The sequence below is a fragment of the Corvus kubaryi genome, unplaced genomic scaffold (genome assembly GCF_017639235.1).
Source record: "Corvus kubaryi isolate FWS band 111438036 unplaced genomic scaffold, C.kubaryi_AGA036_p1.0 134, whole genome shotgun sequence".
NCBI classification, from domain to species: Eukaryota; Metazoa; Chordata; class Aves; order Passeriformes; family Corvidae; genus Corvus; species Corvus kubaryi.
Genome location: NW_024580668.1, coordinates 11,592,798 through 11,615,401, shown reverse-complemented (window position 1 = coordinate 11,615,401; position 22,604 = coordinate 11,592,798). Strand labels below are relative to the sequence as shown.

The 22,604-nt window shown below is 45.0% G+C and overlaps 1 protein-coding gene across 1 annotated transcript in view; it reads left to right on the top strand.

Moving 5' to 3' along the window:
• The window catches only part of LOC121675320 (transient receptor potential cation channel subfamily C member 4 associated protein), a 35,018-nt gene extending 13,156 nt beyond the window's left edge, over nucleotides 1-21,862 (top strand). The window contains exons 4-19 of the mRNA XM_042050665.1: nucleotides 371-428; nucleotides 1,396-1,451; nucleotides 2,978-3,106; nucleotides 4,228-4,429; nucleotides 5,927-6,115; nucleotides 7,172-7,314; nucleotides 11,511-11,642; nucleotides 12,306-12,364; nucleotides 14,370-14,471; nucleotides 15,832-15,915; nucleotides 16,215-16,305; nucleotides 16,826-16,966; nucleotides 18,088-18,196; nucleotides 18,396-18,508; nucleotides 18,742-18,948; nucleotides 19,928-21,862. Coding sequence (XP_041906599.1) covers nucleotides 371-428; nucleotides 1,396-1,451; nucleotides 2,978-3,106; nucleotides 4,228-4,429; nucleotides 5,927-6,115; nucleotides 7,172-7,314; nucleotides 11,511-11,642; nucleotides 12,306-12,364; nucleotides 14,370-14,471; nucleotides 15,832-15,915; nucleotides 16,215-16,305; nucleotides 16,826-16,966; nucleotides 18,088-18,196; nucleotides 18,396-18,508; nucleotides 18,742-18,948; nucleotides 19,928-20,065 — 1,953 coding nt within the window. The 3' untranslated portion in view covers nucleotides 20,066-21,862. The remainder of the gene's footprint in view (nucleotides 1-370; nucleotides 429-1,395; nucleotides 1,452-2,977; nucleotides 3,107-4,227; nucleotides 4,430-5,926; nucleotides 6,116-7,171; nucleotides 7,315-11,510; nucleotides 11,643-12,305; nucleotides 12,365-14,369; nucleotides 14,472-15,831; nucleotides 15,916-16,214; nucleotides 16,306-16,825; nucleotides 16,967-18,087; nucleotides 18,197-18,395; nucleotides 18,509-18,741; nucleotides 18,949-19,927) is intronic.
• The last annotated feature ends 742 nt before the right edge of the window (nucleotides 21,863-22,604 follow it).

Genomic DNA, 22,604 nt, shown 5'->3' with positions numbered 1-22,604 from the left:
ATTTAAGGAAAGCCTTGGCAAGATTTGCATCTCTTTGCAGATTATTGCTGAAGATTCCTTATTTTAAGAGATGTGTGATCACCATCCTTGATGTTATCTGTAGGCATGTGAAATTACATTCTTTGCAAGCTCAAATTCTTTAAAACTTGCTCGTGGGAGATTATTTTGCACAGCTCTTACTGTTTCTTCAGAGTAAATGCAACTATTATTTGTCAGTGTGATTTTGACACCAGTGGGGGTTTGATTGTAGAGCCTTCATTATTCACCTCTGTGACTTCAGCAGAGACAGGTTTGGGTTTGTCACTGACAAATTAATTGGTTATTTGTATCTCAGTGATCATTCCCTTAATTCTTTGTCTTATTTTTACAGCTTTTAGTAGAAATTCTCATGAGACCAACTCTTATTACACAGAAAAAGAAGCAGAAAAGTGAGTAAATAGGTGGTTTATCTTTTTCTTTCCCCCGGTTTTGCCTTATGTTTCTGTTTCAGACAGAAATCATTCTATTTTTCTGTTATTCTCTTTCCATCCCAGCAATTTCCTGTTGATTCATTTAAGAATGAATCATTGGTGTCTTTGTTCTCCGTGGTACTGATCCGTGCTGGGATTTGGGAGAGTCACCTGTTTCTGGGCACGGTTCCGGAGAGTCACGCACTCGGCACAACATACTTGATTCAAAGCATTAATCTGCAATCAGTGGAAACTGTTATGGTTACTGTGCCTACAGCTACAGTGAAAAATTATCAATAAAAAGCCACAAAACATTGTTTATGTAATGGGAGCTGCAGAGACTGGGAGATGAGTAGCTCAGGAAAACAGCACGCTTTTTGTTATGTGACTACTCATTTCCACATTGCTGTAAGGAGAGGGAGTGCAGTGGCTTCAGCTCAACTTTCCTGCTGGAGCAGCTTGGCTGCAGTGTTTTATTTCCCCTGTTTGGGATTCTGCTGAAGCCCTTCTGAGGGAAGGGAATGTCATGGTGCACCCTGTGCCCGCCAGCCAGGGAACTTCAAAGGTGAAATGATTTGAACTTGAGCTGTAGACAATTGTAGGCCTGTGCTGAAAACATATTTTAAATATTAAAGTGCTGCAGTAAAACAGATTGAAAGTTTTTTATGAAGTCTAGGTGCTGAGAAAACAGCGTGAGTTGCCAGTGGAGAAAATGGCATGAAGGGTAGTTTTTTTCCCCCCCATACAAAAATAATTTAGCATGTGAACAGCTCAGGTATAGAGTGTTTCTTGTGGTTTCTATCCTGTAAGGTGTTCGCATGTGTGCTCTGAGCTAGCAGCCTGAAATTGTCACCCATTCCATAGCTCTCCATGTCCCTCCCACGGACGCTGGTGTTCCTTGGCAGGGAGTGGCTGCTGGCTGACTGCTCTCCTCTCTCCTTTGCAGTAAGTGATGACCTCATCAAGGACTGTTTAAGCATACTGTACAACACCTGTATATGTGTAAGTACAACTCTTCTCCTGGTCACTTTTTACATGTGCTGCTCGATAAGACAACAAACAGACTGTTTAAGTGTAAATTAAACTTACTCCGAAGCTTTACATTAAAATTCCTTCAGTTAAATACAGGATCACTCTGTATTTTGATGTGTTACTCAAATAATGTGTTTTCTTAGCCACATTGTCAAGCTTAAGTTCCTTTGTTTGGATCTTCCTGTCTCTGTGTTTCCATAGGAAAGCTGTGCCAGCCTTTGTCACGTTCCAGCTTAAAATTTGAAGCTGGGAATGTATCCCTATTAAACCCAGCTACAGCTGGTCTTATTCAGAACTGGGGCTGGCAAAGGGTTTTAAGTTGGATCCTGCAACTCCATGTGCTGGATTTTAGTTCAGTTCAGTTGTGGCAGATCAGTGCAAAGGAGGGTGCTGGGTTAAAGGACTCTGGAAATACTTCGTCATTAAAATCCTGAGCCTAAAAGCAAAGGCCTCAGATTATGCATGAAGGGGACATCCTCAGGATTGTTTACTTCATCAACACCTCATTATGCCATAACCTAGGAAACACTGTTTAACAAAAATTTAGAAAAGAGTCACTTAGTGGCTTGGAGCTGTTCCAAAACCATCAGTCTGATCTCCAGAGTTTGAGTCTTACTAGATCATGTCTCCCTGATAAGGATCTGTGTACATGTGGGAGGGGGAAGAGAGGGAACACTTCTTTTGTTGGCTTGGATGATTTATTTTTTTAACTGCAGGTAATGCAACTTTTGCAAACTGAGAGTAGCATGAATATGCTAAAAAACAAGTCTGCAATTTCTAGACTAGCTGCTGTTTTAATTCACTTTGGTATTACTGCTGGGATTGGATGAGAAGCGTCCAGGATGGCAGAAATGGTGTGGGTCTGTGGGCACCATGAACTGTTCTTATGCTTAGTGTAAATACTGGGGAATTATCTGAGCTAGTCTGGTTCTGTGAGCGCTGGGAATTTGTCAGTCATGGATAAGGCACAGCAGTGAGGATGTAGTTGTGAGTTCAGGAAAGCCTGGCTGTGCTCTCAGGAGAGCTCAGAGCATGAAAGGCAGCCTTAAAGTTGGGTTTGCATGCCTCAGCCTGACTTTGGGGTTCGCCACCCAGTTCATTTAGGGCAGTGCTTGATCCGGGTCGCTCAGACAGGGCAGTGCTGAGGGTTTAGGAGCTGCTGTGTTTGCAGACCCTGGCATGGAGCTGGCCACAGTTTGTATGGCAAAGCAGAGCCAAGCCCCTCCGGTGTGTGCCCAGGCAGGCAGGGTTGGCTTTAGATTCGGACAAGAAAACAACTGCCTTGAGGTGAAGCCTCTCATCCTGGCATTGTTGCAGGCGCCACGTTGACTCCAAACAAGGACTGCAGATGGTTTGGGTTGCCATAAACACAGCATTTCCTGGTCTCAGGAGCAGCTGACTCAGTACCACATCATCTGTAGGGCTGTCCTGCATGTGCTGTGCCATGTGGCTGCTCAGGGTGGGCTCTCAGTGGCTCTGTGTGTGCTCCTTTCTAGACGGAAGGAGTCACGAGGCGACTGGCGGAGAGAAACGACTTTGTGTTGTTCCTGTTTACACTGATGACAAACAAAAAGACATTCCTACAAACTGCAACGCTCATTGAAGATATCCTGGGAGTTAAAAAGGTTCGTTACTGGTTTCTTAGTATTATTTGTATGGCTCTCCAGCCCGGTAGGGGAAAGACAGCTGTTTCGTTGAAGAGTTGCTTAGGATAATCCTCTAAAGTGCCATTCTCACTTCTTGTAGCTTATGTGAAACCCACCTGTTCACACAAATAGTTAACTTCAATCACTTCTCATACAGAAGCCAAACTATTCCTGTGGTGTCATACTTGTGGTGCTTTTACCCATCTCAGAGAATGATGGGAGCTGAGTCCCCATGGTCTGAGTACCTCACTGTCATTAAAGAACAGCCAATAATTCCAATAAAAAAATGAACCTCATATAAATTGAGTTTTCATCCTTGCCTGCTGATTGTGTTTCACATATCTTACTTGTTTTCCTGACATCTGGAAGGCTTCCTGTGTATCCCTTAGCATTTTTCACCTCTCTAAGAAGTTGTAGGCTGGGACATGGCACTTAAATCTTCTGCACAAACCTGGTTATTGAACTTACTTGCCAGCATCACTGCAGCTCAGTGCCCTGATGTGATGCAAGTAAAATATTAGAGGTGTAACCTTGGGAAGACCTTGAATGGGAAGTGTCTGTGTACATTTTGTGGAGGTCAGGAGTCTGTAACTTGATACTTCATTATTTAGAATAAGGTTGAGGTTGATGTACTTCCTGAAATAAAAAACAAGCTTAGTTTATCTGAACAAAAATGATTCTTTTTTCTGAAAGCTGTTTTCAAAACACCTTTTTGTTAAAAAGAACTTCTGATGAAAAGACTGAGAGATAATTCACAAGTTCTTACCTGTGAGTTTCAAAGAAAAGACAGGATTGGAAAACAGAATTGAAACTTCTAATACCTAAACATAATTTATGTATTAAATTAGGTTGTGGTTTTGTGGGTTTTTAGTTAAAAAAGGCCCCCAAATGTTTTGCGAATGTAAAAATAGTATTTAAAATATGGATATCTGTACTTTTGGAATTGCTAAGCCTGACAGCAGTTGGAAATCCCAGCTGCCTTCAGACTGTTGCTGCTCCTTTGCTAACATTGGAATAACCCAGTGGGCTCCCCAGGGAAGATCTGCTTGTGTTCACTTGTTGACCATCACATGTGACTCAGCTGGTGTTGCCTCCTCCAGGAAATGATCCAGCTGGATGATATTCCCAACCTGGCAAGCCTGGTATCCAGCTTTGACCAGCAGCAGCTGGCCAACTTCTGCAGGATCCTGGCTGTCACCATCTCAGAGCTCGACACGGGCAGTGATGACAAGCACACTCTTCTGGCCAAAAATGCCCAGCAGAAAAAAAACTTGGGCCCTTCCCGAGCTGAAATTAATCAAGGTAATTGTTATGCTGTGAACAAGCCAGAATAATCTCAGCAATGTATAAAGTTTTCCTCTCTCAATGTCATATAGTGTTACGTTTCTGGAGGATACTGAAAGTGTTGTGTCTTACAAAGTATTTTTCTTTATTCATTCCCCTTAGTTTCCTGGAAACCATCTTTCCTGTTAATGAAACTTTGTAGCTTTTGGTTTCATGTGGTGTTGCTAATTAGGTGGGTTAATTTCTGTCATTTCAGCACTCTCTGATGAGCTGAGTGGCTTAAAATAACTGGATTTGTTTTCTGTGCCTCAGCCACATCCATGGACTTCCCATTAGCAGCTCTCAGTAATTCTGTGTCATCCATAAAATATGAATTCCTGAACTAAAACTGCCTGCAGTGTGCTTGCTGTTGCAGCAGGTCCTTCTCTGATTTTATCTGATGTTGTCCTGACCAGGATGTCCGTCTTTATCAAAAGAGAAGTATGTTCAACATTAATTATGTTGCCTAGTGTTACCAAACCAGCCTTGGAAATCTGTGGATTTGATCTCAGCCTTAACTTTGGGCACAGTGCAGCTTTCCTTACTTTGCTGAGTACTTCTCAGGTGCAGAAGTCTTGCCTAGAAGGATGAGTAGGAATTGAAAAAGTTGAAGTACCATCAAATGTAGAATCTGCTGCTTTCAGTTCTTACTGTGCTGAAAAGCTTCTGGGCTTCTGAAGCAGATAATTGCATAGGCCCCTGCCAAGCAAATGTTGAGCTAATCATTTTTTATGGGCACAATCAGAGACTGATTCTAAGGCTGTACAGTATATTCTATTTTAAAAACTTTATCAGGGAGCTTATACTTGCAGAGAAGAAACTCTTTCATGTAACGTTCATGGCCAAATTCTGTGTCCTTTTTTCCTTGCCCCTGCAAGTGTGAAGTGAAGCTTTAGCCATGTATCTTTAGCAGACAGGTCCTGTAATTAAGTTACTCTTGAGAGCAAAATGCACCTCCTCAAACATTTTGCAGAGCCCTGACTTCTGTCATTGCACTGCTCTGTCTAAAGGTGCAGTTCCACAGTTCAAACCCTCTCACCTGGGGCTGCTGTGCTGTGTTCTCCATCTGTTTTGCTCCATAAGGAACTAATTCAAGAACCTAGTACTTGAAAAGCTGACAGCTTTCCTCCCAGCTGCTGCAGGGAGCCAGTTCAGTTACTACAGACCAACCCCACAGGAGGGAAAAAGGAGGAGAGGGGAGGTGGAGCTGCCTCTTCCAAGGGCTGATGCTTTATTTCTGCCAGCTTAATTTTCAGCCAGATCAGTTCCTTGATATGACTGGAGAACAACACTGAGTTATTCCTGAGGTATGGATGCTCTCTTCCAGTCCTTAACAGGAGAGTGCACTGAATTCTTCCATCTTCTGATCTTTTTAACCATACGCTTCTGTTTCCCTAAAGTAGATGTTCTGGTACCTTGTGGTGATCTTAAATTGTAATAAAATTATTTCTTTTTTTTTTTTTTTTTTTTTCCCAGCAACACTTCTGAATATTCCAGGCTTCATTGAGCGATTGTGCAAGCTGGCCACACGGAAGGTGTCTGAAACTACAGGGACTTCCAGCTTCCTGCAGGAGCTGGAAGAGTGGTACACCTGGCTGGACAATGCACTCGTGCTGGATGCACTGATGAGAGTGGCAAATGAGGAGGCAGAGCAGAGCAGTACAGGTACCTGGCTTGCCTTGCTCCACCCACCAGCAGCTGATGCATGTCTTAACCTTCTTCAGGGTTTGCCACGTGTTGCTTTTCCTTGCATCTGGTCCAGATCCCCCTTTTCTTGCATGGAGGGCTCACATATCAACATTTAGGTCTGACTCCTGTTTTGTTCTCCTGTAGCACTGATTTTTTTAATGAATTGAAATTAGCAAAAGGAGCCATCCTACAGCAATCTGTGCCCTTTGCATGCCTGGCTAACACTGAAATGCTGTGCATCCTCAGCCCTAACCTGTGAGGTTAAAGAGTGATTAAAATAACCCTCCTGAGGTAAGTGCCTTCACCAGCATTTTACTGTAAAACTTTGGCTGATGACTTTGGGTTCAAATGCTTCGCACCAAGCACGTGGTCCCTCCTTTAAAAAGGAAAGGTAATTCCAGCTAAATTAAAGAAGTTAATTGGGGAAAAAAAATTGTTCCAGTGGAAGTGTTAATACAACCTTAGGAAAATGCTTTGAAGCAGGTGTGTGGTTTGTTTCTTCATCCTTTGGTATGACAAAAATGCAGTGTATGTCTGGTGGAACTCAAAAGTACTTAGTACTCCTGTTTCTGCTCTTAGCAGGGTAATTCTCTATAAGGTTATGAAATTTATTTAACTGTGGCCTAAGTATACTGGTTTTGAGGTATGAAATGAAAGTAGATTTAATAGTAAGTGCTTCTCATAAACTCCAATCTACTTTTATTACCTTTTATGCCATGCCCTGGTGCAGTAGTCTATTAATTCATTTAGGTGAGCCTACTCATTTTAGGGAGATGCTGCCATTTAGCTCATTATGGAAAAATAATTTTAAAAGATCAGATTTTATCTCCTCTAAATTTTCAGCTATATTTTTTCTCTAGCCTGTAATTCAGATTGGTTATTTGCTGTACATCACTATTTTTTTAGTTGAGACAAAAATTCCAGCAGATGTGCTGCTCCTGCATCTGCAGTGTTCAGTATAAAAGTAACAACTGTAACAAATCCTTTCCTGTTGAAGCTGCCTCAGTCTCACAGCTTCACCATCTTTTTCAGAGTCTTCAGATGAGAGTGGACTGGCCAACACCTCCACAAGAACACAGCTGCCCCAGTCCATGAAGATCATGCACGAGATCATGTACAAGCTGGAGGTGCTCTATGTTCTCTGCGTGCTGCTCATGGGCAGGCAGAGGAATCAGGTGAGCCCCAAAGGATGGTCACGCTCACAGTTGGCATCTCTTTAAACCTGAGTGCTCATGAATGAGGTCATGGACACTGAAACAACAGGGCAAAGCTCAAGGTACAAAGCTGGGCAATCCCATCCCAGCAGCCCTGCCCAGAAAACTGGGAGCTTTCCACTGGGAACCACGAGGCCAGGGCTGGGCACACACTGTGCTCTGCAGAGCCTCTGCTCTGGTGCAGGAGGGATGCAGGGGGATGCCTCCTGTGGGAGGAAGTGTGTGGGTGTACCTGGATGCTGCAGGAGCTGCAGTCAGTGTTCTCACCACTCCTGATGAGTGATGAGTTTGGATGGAGCCCCTTCAGGCCTTACCCTTCTTTGGCTGCTTTGGAAACCCTCAGGATGATTTTTGTAGCATGTGCCATGACTTGGCAAAGTGTGAGTGTGCTGTCAAACTCGCAGCTGGGAAGATGCACTTCAGTGCTGTCTGCACTGGTCACTGCCTGGAAATCCCACTCATCTGTTCCTTTGCCTTTCTTCCTTTCGAAATTAAAAAAAAAAATTGTTCCCTGCCTCACACAGGGTGATGAAGAACCAGTCACTGCAGCTCAGCTGTGGTTTCATTTAAATGGGTCAAAAGCAGGTTGTGAAGGGAAAAGTAAAGCAATCCTTGGTGCAATTTTGACAGGTTTCCAGCTTTGGCAGTCTGCTCAGCTCAGCAGAGCACCTTGGGGTGGCAGGGGCATTCAGATGTCCTGGACACTGGCAGGGCCAAATTGGTGTGAGTTATTGAAGGGCTGTTGTATTAGGCAAGAGAGGCTGTGTTGTGGGGCAGGAGCCTGAGCACATTTATTTTGAGTATTAACCTCTCAGTGTGTCAGTCACAAACACTCCCCAGGGCCATTTCCTAAATCTCTTGATCTGAATACAAGTGCAGTTGTAGTTCAGTCCCAAACATAACTGACCTGTTCACCCTGAACATACAGCAGAGTCTGTGGGCTTCCCATCCCTGGAAGTGTTCAAGGCTGGGACTTGGAGCGACCTGGGATACTGGAAGGTGTCCCTGCCCATGGTAGGGGAGTGAGATGGGCTTTAAGATCCCTTCCAACCCAAACCATCCTGGGATTTTGTGATTCTAAACAGACACTTGGCATTAAAAGAATCAGATTCTGCATGAGAGGAAGCAGAGGGAACCAGCAATTCTTTCAGAAACCACAGTCACTACCATAAACAACTCCTAATCATGTTGTCATTCCTTTTAGAAGTGCTGTTTCTGTTAGGCATGAAATAAAATGTAAACAAAGCCCAAAACGTAACTGAAACTACCAGAACATGGATCTGTTAGGGGGACTTCTTTTTCCATTGTATCAAGACAGATAATTCATCCCTGCCTGAGTGCCCCACCTGAATGCACTTTTATAGATACTGCAGGAACTGCTTGCAGCCTGCACTCATCCTGCTGCTGCTGGAGGGAGCTGGAGGTGCTGGATTCCTTCCCTCCCTGGGTCACTTCTGGTGTGCTCCTGTCAAATGTGACAAGGCAAAAACTCTGCTGCTGAGACAGCTAGATTTGAATTCACTTTTTAATTTCCTGGGAAAACAGCTCTTTATCCTTCCTCTGCTGTTTCTGCCCCTGTGCAGATGGGGAAGGTAAGGATAAAGCTGGCCTGCAGTTCACTTCTTCCCAGGACTCATTCAGGACTGGAGGGAATTGAAGGATTTACTACATTCCCAAACACTTCTTGTCCAGAGCCAGTTTTTTTTGGTTGTTGTTGTTTGTTCTTTTGTTTTTTGTTTGCTGTTGGTTGGTTTTTTGCGTTTTTTTGTTTGGTTTTGTTTGTTTTTTTGGTTTTGTTTTATGAAATCCTCTGCCTTTGAAACACATGATACATTCTTCATTCCTTAATGTGCATAAGACTTGCATGGCAGATGTGAATCCACTGCCCTTCCTGAGAGCCAGGGAGATGGAGGGCTGGAGCTGAGCTGTTCTCAGTGGGAAGCTCTGGAATGCAGGCACAGCAGTGTCTGCAGCAGCACACTCAGACAAGCATTTCAGCTGCCTTTTGGTTTCTCTTTTCTGTGAAGGAATAAAAGCACAGGATCTGTGGTACCAGTCTGAGCAGCCAAAGGACTTGCTGGTTTTAGATTGGATTCATTTTGCATAGAATTTTATTAAGGGCATCACAGACCTGCTTCAGTCCACTGGAACAATTGACATAATGGTGTGGTGTTTGCCTGAAGCAAGGTGCAGCCTCCCAAACTCAACCTGTCCCCAAATGTTTACTCTGAATCCTTGGTTTAAACTTGATTGTTGGCTAATTTGCATTAATTGGTAACTGTGACTTGGCTCCTCCTGCTGCTACTTTGGGGATGATCTCACCCTTGGGGATATGTGGTGTTTCTCTGCAGATCTGGGCCTTGCTGCCTTCTCATTATCGTCACACCCTAAATTACTCTCCTTATGTATTTTTCTAGGCTGTCTTGCATGTCTGTGTCATGGTGAAGAGCTATCAGCTGATTTCCGTGCTCCTGCTGTAGGGAGCCACACTGCACACACAGAAACTCAGCAGAGACAGTTTTAGTGTTGAGAAAGCAACAGAGCAATTCCTGTGAAGCTGGATGGCAGCAGGAAAAAGCCAAAGTCATTTGAAGGGTGACTATAGAGCAGGGATTGTCTTGGCATCCTCAGGCAGAGGAACTGTAATGAGTTTGGACTCTGGGAGAGAGAGTGATACAAAGGCAGTGATGTGACTGAGGAGCTCTGTCAGGTGAGAGCTTCAGAGCTGAGCAAACTAAACTGCACACATTTGAAATCGGAGTCATTTGGAAAGGAGCAGATTGAGGAGTTAAAACTGTGAGTGTAGAAGCTCTTCCTTTACTGAGGGTTGAGGCTCTTGCAGGCAGCTCACACGCTTGGCTTCCTCCTGTTGTGCCTGTGCCATGGAGGGACAGGGGCACTATAGGGAGCACTTTGTTCAGAGAGGTTCCTCAGAGCTGCTGTTGTGACTAAACCAGTATCCAAGAGTGTTTTAAAATAATGGAGCACCAGAGGACTCCAAGCTCAGCAATCTGTCAGGGCAGCATGGGTGGGGTGGGAAGGAGCTGGATGCTTTCCTCAGGTGTGATGCTTGAAATGTCCAGCACCAGGAATGTGATTTCCATAAAGATGGCACAGCTGGTTGCTACAGCCAAGAGTGCAAAAAGCCATCAGCTGTGCTGCAAACTAGGACTAAAATCTGTAAAAGAGCATCAGCTTCGGATATTTTGATTCATTCAGGTATCCGAGTAAACAAAACGAAGTAGATGATCTGCTTGAAATGCTGCTGGTTACAGTTCTGTGTCTTGGGACAACTTGGGGTATTTTTAAGTGATTTCGTTTGTTGGTTTTAAGGAACATGTCAATTACTTGGGCACTTAATTTTTGCAGCATATTGGACATTCCAGTCATGTGGTTTTCATTTGCAACCACATCTCAAGGAATAATGCTTGTCCTAGGCCTACAGCTGATAAGAATCCCACTTTGTATTTCCCTTAGTCCTCATCTTCCAAATCCCTTATGTCAAAAGTATCCCAGCTTGGATGGAAGGTATTGAACATCTGTTCACACCAAAATTATTATCTTTTTTTATATGAATAAAAAAGATGTACCAGGCAGACTGATAAATAAACCTGAGCAATTTGGCATTTTTTTTCTCTAAGTTCAGCTTCCGTTTAACCTGAAGGAGCAGTGTGGTGTGGTTGTGTTACTGCTGGACTCTGCTCAGGACTCCTGCCCAGGTCCCCTGAACAAAACCAATATTGATGGGTTTTGTTGCCATCAGAGGCCTACCTGAGCTCCAGCTGTGTGTCTGGAAAGGGAAAGGACACTCAGGGGATGAGTGGCAGCAGAATATCCCCAGCTCAGCTGTTTGGTGTAGATGCATTTTCAGTGTGCTGGAAGTGATGTCCTGATGCCCAAAGCTGCTTCTAGAGACACAGTGGTTAATTGAAGCACTGGTGAAGAGCTTTATCCCAAAATGTCTGTTCTCCATCCATGTCCACCAAATGGAAACTACTGCACTGTGGTTAGTGTGTTAACACAAACACTTGCTGTTTGAGACAAGAATTCACATGTTTTGTCAGAGAATAACATCGTTGTGCCCTTCTGTTTCCAGACTACATTAAAGCTGTGTCTGAGGCTGGAGCAGATGTGTTTGTACCTCTCTTGTTCCCCAGGTTCATAAAATGATAGCAGAGTTCAGACTCATTCCTGGCCTCAATAACCTGTTTGACAAACTCATCTGGAGGAAGCACTCGGCCTCAGCCCTGGTTCTGCACGGACACAACCAGAATTGTGATTGCAGCCCGGTGAGGGACTTCTGGAATTCTGTGTTGGGTTTTTTTCCTGTCATACACCCCTGAGGAGCTGTGCTGAGCAACTGGGTGTTTGTATAATCAATGACTTGAGAAGTGGTAGCATTCAGGTTTTGAGGAATTACTGTCTTCACTGAAGTCTATCCTTGGCTCGTGCTAGCAATTTAGCAGGGCCAGTTTAGTCTCTCCCCTCTCTCCTAGTTTGGGAACTGCGAAAGGAGTAAATTTCTGGACCCTGGAAGCCAGAGGTAGAAGACAACCAAAATTCAAAGAAAAGGTGCCTGGGAGAGACACAGAGTACAAATTGTGCCACAGTCAGGTTTAGGGGGTGGAGGGGGAGGGTTGGGTTTTGTGTTGGCTCTTTATTTTTTTCCTTCCAAACCTACACATTCAGAATTGATCAGTACAATTATAAGCTTTTTTGCCATTGCAGTGAAAAGAAATGATTACCTGTTATGTGCATAGGCTTGGAGGCAATCTCCACATCTATTTTGAGAAGTGCAGCCTTCTCCATTTATGCAAGTCCCTCGCTCTGCTGTCCAAAGGGGTTTGATTTGGAAAGGTTTTCCATTCAGCTGTTTCATGTCAGCTTGGTAACTGATGAGAAATACTAAAGCAGTACTTTTTTTTTTTTTTACTTTTCTTGTCTCCTTTTAGGACATTACTTTAAAGATACAATTCTTGAGGCTTCTTCAGAGTTTCAGTGACCACCATGAGTGAGTATGAGAAGCTGTGGTGGGTTGTGGCTTGGTGGTGTTTGCCTGGTTGTGGTTCCAGGTGTCATGGGCATGGGGCAGGCTCCACGTGAAGGGAATGTTGCACTGTCCCTACACTTCATGTGCCTTTCAGCTCTTGCTGGAACAGCCTAAGAATTTGCTCTGCAGTGGGCATGTCTGAATATGCCTGGTGTGGTTAAACCCAGCCCATTTTGTCTCGTGTTGAAATGAGCTGAAACATGTATAGGATGAGTTAACACTTTCTGGCTGAAGGAATAAGGAGGCAGCTTTCCTCTTTCTCTGCCTTCTCACTGAGAGCGGACCGTGAGCCAGGGAAATAGGAGGAAAGCTTCTGTCTGCTTTCAAAAGGCATCCTTAGGAAACTTGGATCTGCTGGAGCAGTTGGAGGGGTGATGCAGTTTGCTTGGGGTTTTTTTTAATGCTGTGCTGCTGCTACAGAGGTGTTAGTTGTGACTTGGGGAATTGCATCCTGCATTCCATCAGTGTCCTGTTGCTCTAATTCAGTCCTGGGAGATGGTGTCCACTTCCTTACAAACACCTGTGTTAGAGGCATGTTGCACTTCAGGTGCTGCTCATTCCTAGGGCCAGGCTGCTATTTCTGTGCAGCTTTTTAGTCCTGTTGGATAGATTTCAAATATCAGCCTTTTTCACTGTGGAATATTAGCTTTGAGAATGGGGAGCTGCTAGACATAGACAAGGGGGGAATGCTGACCTATTGTAAATCCTTTATGCAAGACATTGTTTGCCTGGGAATTGCTCCAGGTTTTCCAATAAAATCTCTACAGGTGATGTTACTACTTAAGTGGCTGCTACAAAGATCTCAGGCTTGTTTGAGCAGAAAACAGCTCCCAACTCTTAACATTTGAGCAAGTGGAATGTGTGGGATCTGGTTGGGGGTTTTAAATAATTACATGAGCTTTCTGTGAAATCACAGATAAGCTGAGTTAACTGAGGACAAGATGAGAGCAAAGTACTTGTATGCTGATATTGATGCAGTGAAATTGTGTCCAAACCGAACTTGCAGAGCTGTTTATTGCAGGGAGAGAAAGGCTCTGTTCTCATTGCAGACACCTGTTTGAGCCACATCAAAGGAAGCTTTGCATGAGAGGCTCAGTGGGCACTAATCTGGATGACAGTGTTGGAAGCAAGAAGGAACCTCACAGTCATCACTGTGCTCTGCTCCCTGAGCTTTCCTGAAAAGAAATGTTTGCTGCCTGATTTTGAGCACTTGGAAGCAGAAAGACTCTCAGGGAGCACACTGGCATTGGGCAGGGAGTCTGGCAAAGGGAACCCCTGGACTACATTTCCACTCTGGCAGACTTGTTCTGCATTTAGTTCACTTTACAGACAAAATAATTGATTTTCATTATGAAAAGTTCAGTATTTGATAAAGAATTCATGTACATTCCTGCGGTTTAGATCCATTTTTATTTGGATCTCTATATTTCCTGATGTTTTTAAATATTTCCAGGGTAAAGTTTGTTCAGATAATAAAATACCAGGATGACTGAGCCCTTTTTTTGCAGTTTCTGCTTTCTGTCTGAGATTTATTACTTAAAAAGAGCAATCACTATAGGGTAGAGAAAAACTTCAGGAAGCAGTGAAAAAGTTTGCTATTTAATAGTTATTTTGCTCTGAAATTCAGCAAAACATTGCTGAGATTTTTTTAAAAATGAGTGTTATCCTGAAGAAAATATTTACAAACCACAAGATCCCAAACAAGTCAGCAAAGAACCATCATCTCAAAGCTGGTCAGCGTTGAAAGTGGCGTTTGGTAAATTTTGGAGGATGTTTTCCCAAGCAGCAGCTGGCTGGCCTGGTGGAGGGAGCAGAGTGTGAACACTGCGAAGAGCAGCCAGGAGAAAGCAGCTTGCCCAGTCCTGCAGCCCTTGTTGGCCTGTGGCTCTGCTTTTCATGGAATTGCATTTTTGCCTCTTGAATTCATCCTGGTTTTCTCCCTTCCTGTCCCACTGTCTTGCTTTAGGAACAAGTATCTCCTTCTGAACAGCCAGGAACTGAATGAGCTGAGTGCAATCTCCCATAAAGCCAACATCCCTGAAGTGGATGCAGTGGTCAACACTGACAGGTGAGAGGGGATTGAGTTGGTAGTCATGGATTTCAGAGTTTTGGAAGCACTTAGACTGGAAGTTTGACATCACCTGTTTTGTCTGAGCTCTGTCTGTCCACCACACTTTGATTTCAGTGACTCCTTTCAGTGGGAAGTGTGCAGGTTTGTGGGATGTTGATGGTCATTAGCAAATCTCAGGTGTGCTCATGCTCAGAGTAAGGTGCTTTAAAAACAAAAGCAACTTTAAAAAACCCTAAAATGAGGGGTTTGAGTTCATGGCTCAGACTTCACTGTGATGTGCTGGCTCTGCCTGTCTGGCCTTCCTCACGTCAGCCATTGCAGACAGACCTGGAAAGTGAACTGTAATCCCTCAAATCATTACTTGCTCCTGCTAATAAGTGTTAGTTCTGGCATTCAGGAGCAGCCTGTGCACACATAATGTCCATTTCCAGGCTGCATGAATACATCCAAGTGTCAGAGTATTTTAAGAGCAGCTAATAACCAGAATAAGCTAAATTAGATTAACATGTTAAACCACTTACAGAATCTCTTGTGTTACATTTGAGTATCTGTTAGATAGATTTTGATCTAATAAGCTCTTTAATACACGATTCTGGTGTATAAACCTCAGCAGATGGAACATTGTTTGCAGAATTTAGTTTGGCAGAATACTCCCAGGGTATCAGCATGGACAAATCTGCACAGAGCAGATTTACCTCACTCCAAAAGGGAATCTCTAAGAGGATTTCAAGATTACAATTATTATCATAATACTGTGTCTAATTGGGAAGAACTTGGGGGTGTTTTTTACCCTTAGCATCTAGTTTTCTTTTTGCTTTTCTTGATCTGTGAGATCAAGGTATTACTTCTGCATGAGCTTAATGCAGGTAGATACTCCACTGAAGGTGCTGTTCAATACAAGTAGTCCTGCAGTTGCACAGCCTCTCTGCTTTTACTACAACCTCGTGTAGCATCCAGCTTTCCATACTCTGCTGTGCCTCCTGAATGGAATTCAGACTTTCCTTTACATTTCTTGAGGGGTTTCTTTCATTCCTAAGATCAAATGTAGGGGGTTTTTTTGTTGTTTTTTTTTATCCCTTGATTCCCACAAGATGTGAACTGGTATTTCTGAAATCATTAAAATTTTGAGAGAAAAATTTTCTTTTGGACTTACTTGGAAGTCGTGTTGCAGGTACTGCAGATATTTACCAAGGGCAGTGAGGAGAACCCTTCTGCTGGTAGAACCAGCACAATATTTGTACTGTGTACTTCAATACTGAGATTTTGATCATCAAAAGCTCTGGAGCAGTGACTGGATTCAGTGTTCAGTGCTTGCCCAGCCCTTCCACTCACGCTGTCATTTCTCCACCTGCTGCAGGAGTCTTGTCTGTGATGGGAAGAGAGGTTTGTTGACCAGATTGCTTCAGGTCATGAAGAAGGAACCAGCAGAATCCTCCTTCAGGTGGGTTCACTTTGCCTCTGATGTGCTGTTTGAGACCCCTGGGATGTAGCTTTGGTGTCATCCATCTTAGAGCAGCTGAGAATGTTTGAGAATCAGCTGTGGAAAGGTCTGGCTTTGTTGTGCTGAGGTGGCAGTGCAGGTGAGAATAAATCACAGCCAGTGATTTTCTGCGTGATCAACAGGTCTGACCCCAGCTTCAGATTGGAATGAAACAGATTAGGAAACTGTATTTAAATTAGAATTGTGATCAAGTACTTCCCTTGCTTCAAAACTAACACCTCCTTTCTTCTGTTTCTCAGGTTTTGGCAAGCAAGGGCAGTTGAAAGTTTTCTGCGAGGCACCACCTCCTATGCAGACCAGATGTTCCTGCTCAAGAGAGGACTCCTGGAGGTAAATAAGTTTATGTCAGGTATCCTCCATAGCAATCAAGAAGGATTTATCTGTAGTAAATCCAAAAGTGGATAAAAATGCAGTGTTAAGTATTATGCTGGGTTTAAAACTCAGCGGGGAAATTGAGGCCACTCAAGCTGCCCCCGTTTGATAGTGAGGGAATAAACACTAAGGGAGATAAATCAGGATCACAGTTTACTGGAGAAATCACAATAGATGCAACAATAATAATAATAAATGAAAAACTGCCCCTTATTCCTGTATAACTATGACAAATACTGGGAACACCTCTAAAAATATACCTGTGAATTCTGCTTGTGGCTGTTTGTATAACCTGCATCACTGGGAAGTTGTTTTAACAGGAGACTCATCTGAACTGTCTTTAGTTCTGTGATACTGTGATATTCAGTCACCCAAGAACCTGCAGATAAATGCTTTAAATACTGATGAAATCAGAGTCTGTGTTGTGCTGCTGGCTTGGATGAAGCTGTGGCAATAACATGTCTTCCTCCCCTGCCAGCATATTCTCTACTGCATTGTTGATAGTGAGTGCAAGTCACGGGATGTGCTTCAGAGTTACTTTGACCTTCTGGGAGAGCTGATGAAATTCAACATTGATGCATTTAAGAGGTTCAACAAGTACATCAATACAGATGAGAAGGTAAATATTTGTAAAAGCTGCCCCCTGTGGCTCAAATTACACCCTTTCATAACCAGACACAGCAGTAGAACTCAGATTCATTTGGTCTTGGTTTGGTTTTAGAGCTTGGGGCACAATAAACATTAAGGGATGAGTTGCCAAAGTCCCTCAGTGTTTTCAGCAGTGCTCCATCTGTCCTGAGTCAGTGGGTGCTGAGCTGGTCAGCAAACATTGCCCTGTTCCAGGATGAGGCTCAAGAGTGGCAGAACATTTCCTGTGAAGTCACCACATTTGGGGTTAAGTGATAGCTGTGGACATTGAGACAGCTCCAAAAAGTCTTTTACTGGAGCTTGCAGTGGGAAGTCCTTCATGAATATTGCTTAAAATACTTGATACTGCAAACAGACGTAGATATTTGATCTTATTTGAACTTAGAGATATTTTAAGAAGTCATGGCTTAGGTAATTACCTATAAAATTGAGTTTCCCATGTAAATAAAGAATGGGCGGCAAGAATGGTTTCATGCTCTTGTGCACTTTGTACATATAACATCAGCTGGTGGGTAGGTTCTGAATGGCCTCATCCTCTGAATTTTGTTACTGTAATGCTTCTGTCATTGCTCTTAGGTCTGGCAGACCTTGGAGAATGGAAGTATAAGTGCATTTAAAAGAAAACTATTTCTTTTGGAGTTTTTTCTCTAGTAAATTAACTCAAACATTCTAGAGAATGTCTTTATACTTCCTATTTGCTTCCTATTTATTGATCTGTAACTGGGTTTAGTTCTCACTCTGTGTGACTCCCTCACTGTATTCCTCCCTAGCACTGTCTGCTTGTACAGAATCACTGTAGGACAACATGGAGCTTCAGGAATTCTCCCTCTTTCAAAACAAATAGTGTATGAAATCTCACTTTCATTGGAGTGACACATCTTCAAAAGAGATCTTGGGGATGCCAGGACTGACATTTTTCCATTCTGTAGTGTTTGGTCATCCCTCAGTGCCAGTGTTGGCTTGGGCTGGATGAGGCAGGGCCATGGGTGATGTCCCCTCTTACACTTGTTAGAGGTAACTAAAAGGTAATGACCCTGAATATTAATATATTTAAACTTATTTAATTCAACACTAATAAGTGTTTGTGTTCAGTTCCAGATATTTTTAAATCAGATCAACAGCTCTTTGGTGGACTCAAACATGCTCGTTCGCTGCATCACGCTGTCCCTGGACCGGTTTGAGAATCAGTCTGATGCTAAAGGTGAACAGGAAGCAATGGGGTGGGACTGGGGGGTGTCTGGTGGTGATAATGGTTAATTTAAATCTGGGCTTTGACACTTGGGGGCTTAGATAAGGAAATGCCACCCTGAAAGTTTGAGCACCAGTTCTTACTGCCCTGGTGCTTGGATCAGCGTGTCTGAACCTTCAGCAGCTGGTGATTGGTTCTCCTCTTGCTGCAGTTGCAGAAGTCCTGTCCGAGTGCCGCCTGTTGTCCTACATGTCCCAGATGTCCATGAGGATGTCCTTCCTTTTCCGTCTCATTAATATTATCCATGTACAGACACTTACACAGGTAAAGAGCTGGCAGTGACTTGGCAGTTGCCTTTCTGGGAGTGGAATGGTGAGCAGGGCTGGGAGCAGGGAGGAGCCTGGTTTCCCTGGTGGACACCCATGTCCCTTTTCCTTGCTGTGTGCAGGAACACCTCCATTGTGCTTTCCACAGGCTTGTTTTACAAGGGCATGTATACAACAGGTATCTTGGTATTTAGATTTTTTTTTTTTTTGCTGTGTCGTTTTTACTTCCAGGAAAATGTCAGTTGTTTGAACACAAGTTTAGTTATCCTAATGCTGGCCCGAAGGAAAGAAAAGCTCCCTTTTTATCTGCGCACCTTGCAACAGATGGAATACACGGAAAAATACCCTGGCTTCATCCTGAACAACTTCCACAGTCTCCTGCGATTCTGGCAGCAGCATTACCTCAACAAGGATAAAGACAGCACCTGCTTAGAAAATGTATGTGACCCTCTTACCATGGCAGGAGTCGGATCACAGCAACACCTGTCTGCCGGTCCGCTGGCAAAAACGGGGGGTGGGAGGTTGGGGAGGGAAAGAAGGGAGGAAGGTCTGCCCCCAGTGTAACTCCTGTGGTGTTTTTCACACCTTCTCCCAGTCAGGTGCTGGGTTTCCCAGTAAACAGAGCCTGAGGCTTTGGCTCTGGCACACAGAAGTGACACTTCCTAGTGCTGAGTGGGGTAGAGAGGCAGGGCTGGCAGGATGGCCAGGGAGGGGGAGGCAGAGCAGAATCTAGCTCCCAGACTAGTCAGCACCTTAGCCAGACTGTTCCCTCTTCCTGGTGTGGCAAACAGTGCAGGAAAAATACCTGATGTAAGCCAAGGGAGCAGCCTGCAGGTTTCTGCGCCAGAGCTGGTTTGTCCTGGGCCACTAGTGGGTAGAAAGAACCAATTATCCAGTTGTGTGCGTGACACATGGTCTGGTGTTGGGCTGCTGGAGTGGCCTTTTGGCTTTGAGGGAATAATGCAGGAGGGGTGTGGGCCGGGGGTGTGTGTTGGTTTTTGTGTCATCTCAGGAGTGGGGGCCGCTTCCAGCATTGGCTTATCTGCGGCACCACAGGGTCCCCGTTTGTGTTTGGAGTGGACAGCAAAGGGGAAGTTTGGGATTATGGATGTACTGGCCCAGGTAGGCAGGCTGGGGTCACCCTGTGCTGCTCTTAGCAGCTGCCAGAGGCGCTGGCAGTCCTTGTCTGGAGCTGGAGAGTGCGAAGCTGGTTGCAGAGGGTGTAGGTGTTCAACACCCAGCCCTTCTGGTGCAGGCCCCAGGGAGGGAGGGCAGAATGGGGAACCCAAAGTGTTGGTCACACTGTGGAGCTGGGCAGCTCGGGCTGAAGAGGAAGTGATTTTCAGCTTTGGGAGGTGTCTCATGCTCTTGTTGGTACTGTGGCCCCCACTGACCCCCCTGTTGTCTGTGCCCACAGAGCTCCTGTATTAGTTTTACCTACTGGAAAGAGACTGTTTCGATACTGCTCAGTCCGGACCGGACGTCCCCCTGTGCCATAGTCAGCTACATCGACGAGGCGTACATGGACATTGACAGAGACTTTTCCGAGGAGTAATTCCCGCCTCCAGCTTCTGACGGACAGCTCGGAGGGTCCCTCGCACCTGGGGGTTTTCAGGGATACGCTGTGTAGTGTGTGTGTGCAGCTCGGAGCCGCGGAGCGTCGTCCCACCCCACCCCTGCCGGCCCCAGCTCTGACCTCTGAGACTCGGACAGCTCTCTGGGCAACACATTCAGGGATGTATCTTCCAGTTATTCTGGGATAAAAATAATCACCTGCAAAAACCAGCCTGTACTATTTTTTTTCCTCTCTCCCAGTCTGGCGGGGCTGGCAGAAGGGGTTTTGCTGACATGAGGGTTCTCTGTATTTGCCGATTGAGGTGTGGCTCTCTCAGGGCTGCTGGGATGAGCAAGTTGAAAAGCACAGCGATTGCCCTCCAAGTGTAAGGTCCAAGGAGCCAACCTGAGCAGGACCCCGCCACCAGCCATGTGCAAAGCCACCACGAGGACTCCCTGCAGGTGTTAACTCTTCCGCTGGGCTTGGAATCGGGGCTTTGGGGTTGGTTAGAGCATGAGTGTGTGTGCGTGTGTGTGCTTTTAATTCCTGAGAGCCCCAGCTCCAGTCACCTCTTTACCATCTCCTTTTGGATCATTTGGTACTAAAACTATCTGTGCATTAGGAAAGAACCTCTGCTCCTGCTGTCCTTCCTGCAGATCCTTCCCATCCGGAGGCGTTTCGCAGTGCTGGAGAACAGAAACATTTCAGCAGTGGTGGAATTGCAACAGGGGTTGGCTTTTTCACGGAGCACTAGCATTAAAATGTACTAATTTTTTAAACTTGCGGCTTGTCCCTTCTTGGGTAACTAATCTGGTTTTAAAATCCTTTTCAGGACCATTGCTCTTGATGTTAACCTGCTATGCCTGGAAGTCTTATGTCAGTCTCTGCTTTCAGTCCTTAATATCAACACACACGTTAATCTTGAAGTGCAATATTTACTGGAGATGTCCGTTTTTCTTCCTGGATCTGTTTTAATCAGAATGTGTTAAATGCTGGGAATAAACACTCCTGGTTGAAAGTAACTTTGTAGGATATGTTGGGAAAGGGGGAATCGGGTTTTGGCAGTCCCAGTTGCCAAACCTGCACCTGCCCTGCCTGCTCACCAACACCATGTTGCTCCAACACATTCAGATACCCAGGAATGAGATACACTACACTTAAGCCACTACATTTAAGTCAAAAACATGTCTTGCAGCTACAGCTAAAAGAAACCAGTTTTGAAACACACATCTGAATTTTTTTAACATTTTCTAATTTATTTGATGAGATGACTTCAGCTCTGTCCAGGCTCCGAAGGGGTGAGGATGTCCCAGAGCTGCAGCCTTTTGTCTCTCGTCGTTGCCAGCAGCATGAAACCCACCCTGAGGCTCCCTGTGCTGGGACTGGAGGAGTGAAGGAGGCTCCAGCCCCAGGGGCAGGATTTGTCTCTGAACATCTCCTTTCTCTTCTCCCACACCTCAGTGTCCTGCTGTGGGCTCACAGGGTGGTCAGAGCTGCTGAGCTTGTGCATAAAGCTGGAGCCTTGCAGGAGCTCCTGGGCATCCCAGTGTCCCTCCCTGGGAGCTGCATCCTGGCTCTGGTGAGGGTACCCTGGGGAACTTCCTTGCCATGGCAGCTTCACCTCTTCCTTACCAGGTCACCCTGACCCTGCCCCTCCCTCCCTTCAGCTCATTTCTTTCTCATCTGTACTTTTTTTGTTCTTGGGTATTTGTGTTTTTGGTGTATCTTTGCTTCTTCTTAACTGTAATAGATGTACACTTAAAATAAATGCTTCAAATTAAAAGGCTTTTAAGTTAAGGGATGCCTTTTCCATAGTGTAGTTAATTGGTGCATCCACTGATTGCTGCTGTAACCCTGCAGTCTCACTCCCCTCTGTATTTTAAAGACAGTTTGGGGCTCAGGTGCCTCTGGCCTTGCCCATGGTCCTGGGGGAAGCTGAGCTGAGCTCACACCATCCTTGGAGGTCCTCCCAGGCCTTGGGAGCACAGGCTGGGCTTTGATTCTGGGCTGATTCGGCAGAGAAGGGCACAGGGAACAAAGCCCCGGCAGCTCCTCCAGGGGTGGAGCGTGCTGGGCTCCGCCCCAGTGCACAGAGGGTCACAGGCAAATCCCAGCTGGGGCCACATTCCTTTGGGATGTCTGTCCATGCCGGATGCCTCAAGAATCTCATGGTGAGAGGGACCAGACCCATGGAGGTGGCAGCAGGCTGTGCTCGGATGGGAGGGAGCTGGGACCCCCGGCACTAACAAATACCTCTGGAAGTCTGCACTGTCCCCAGGGGTTGCTGAGGTTTGTGCTGCCCTATTAATGCCGATTTGCTAACTGCAAATAAACATTAAATGGAAACTATTAAAGAAATCTATTTTAAAGAAATGAGTGGAGATGTCTTTCTTTGCAGTGCCTTTGCCAAAGCCATAACCCCATCCAGGGCTGCACTGGAGGGCTTTATGTCCTCAGGAGTAGTGGCTGAAGTCTGTCCTGCCTCACGCCTCTGCTCCGGTCCCCTGCAGCTGAGATGTGGTTTGGTGGGGAGGGATGA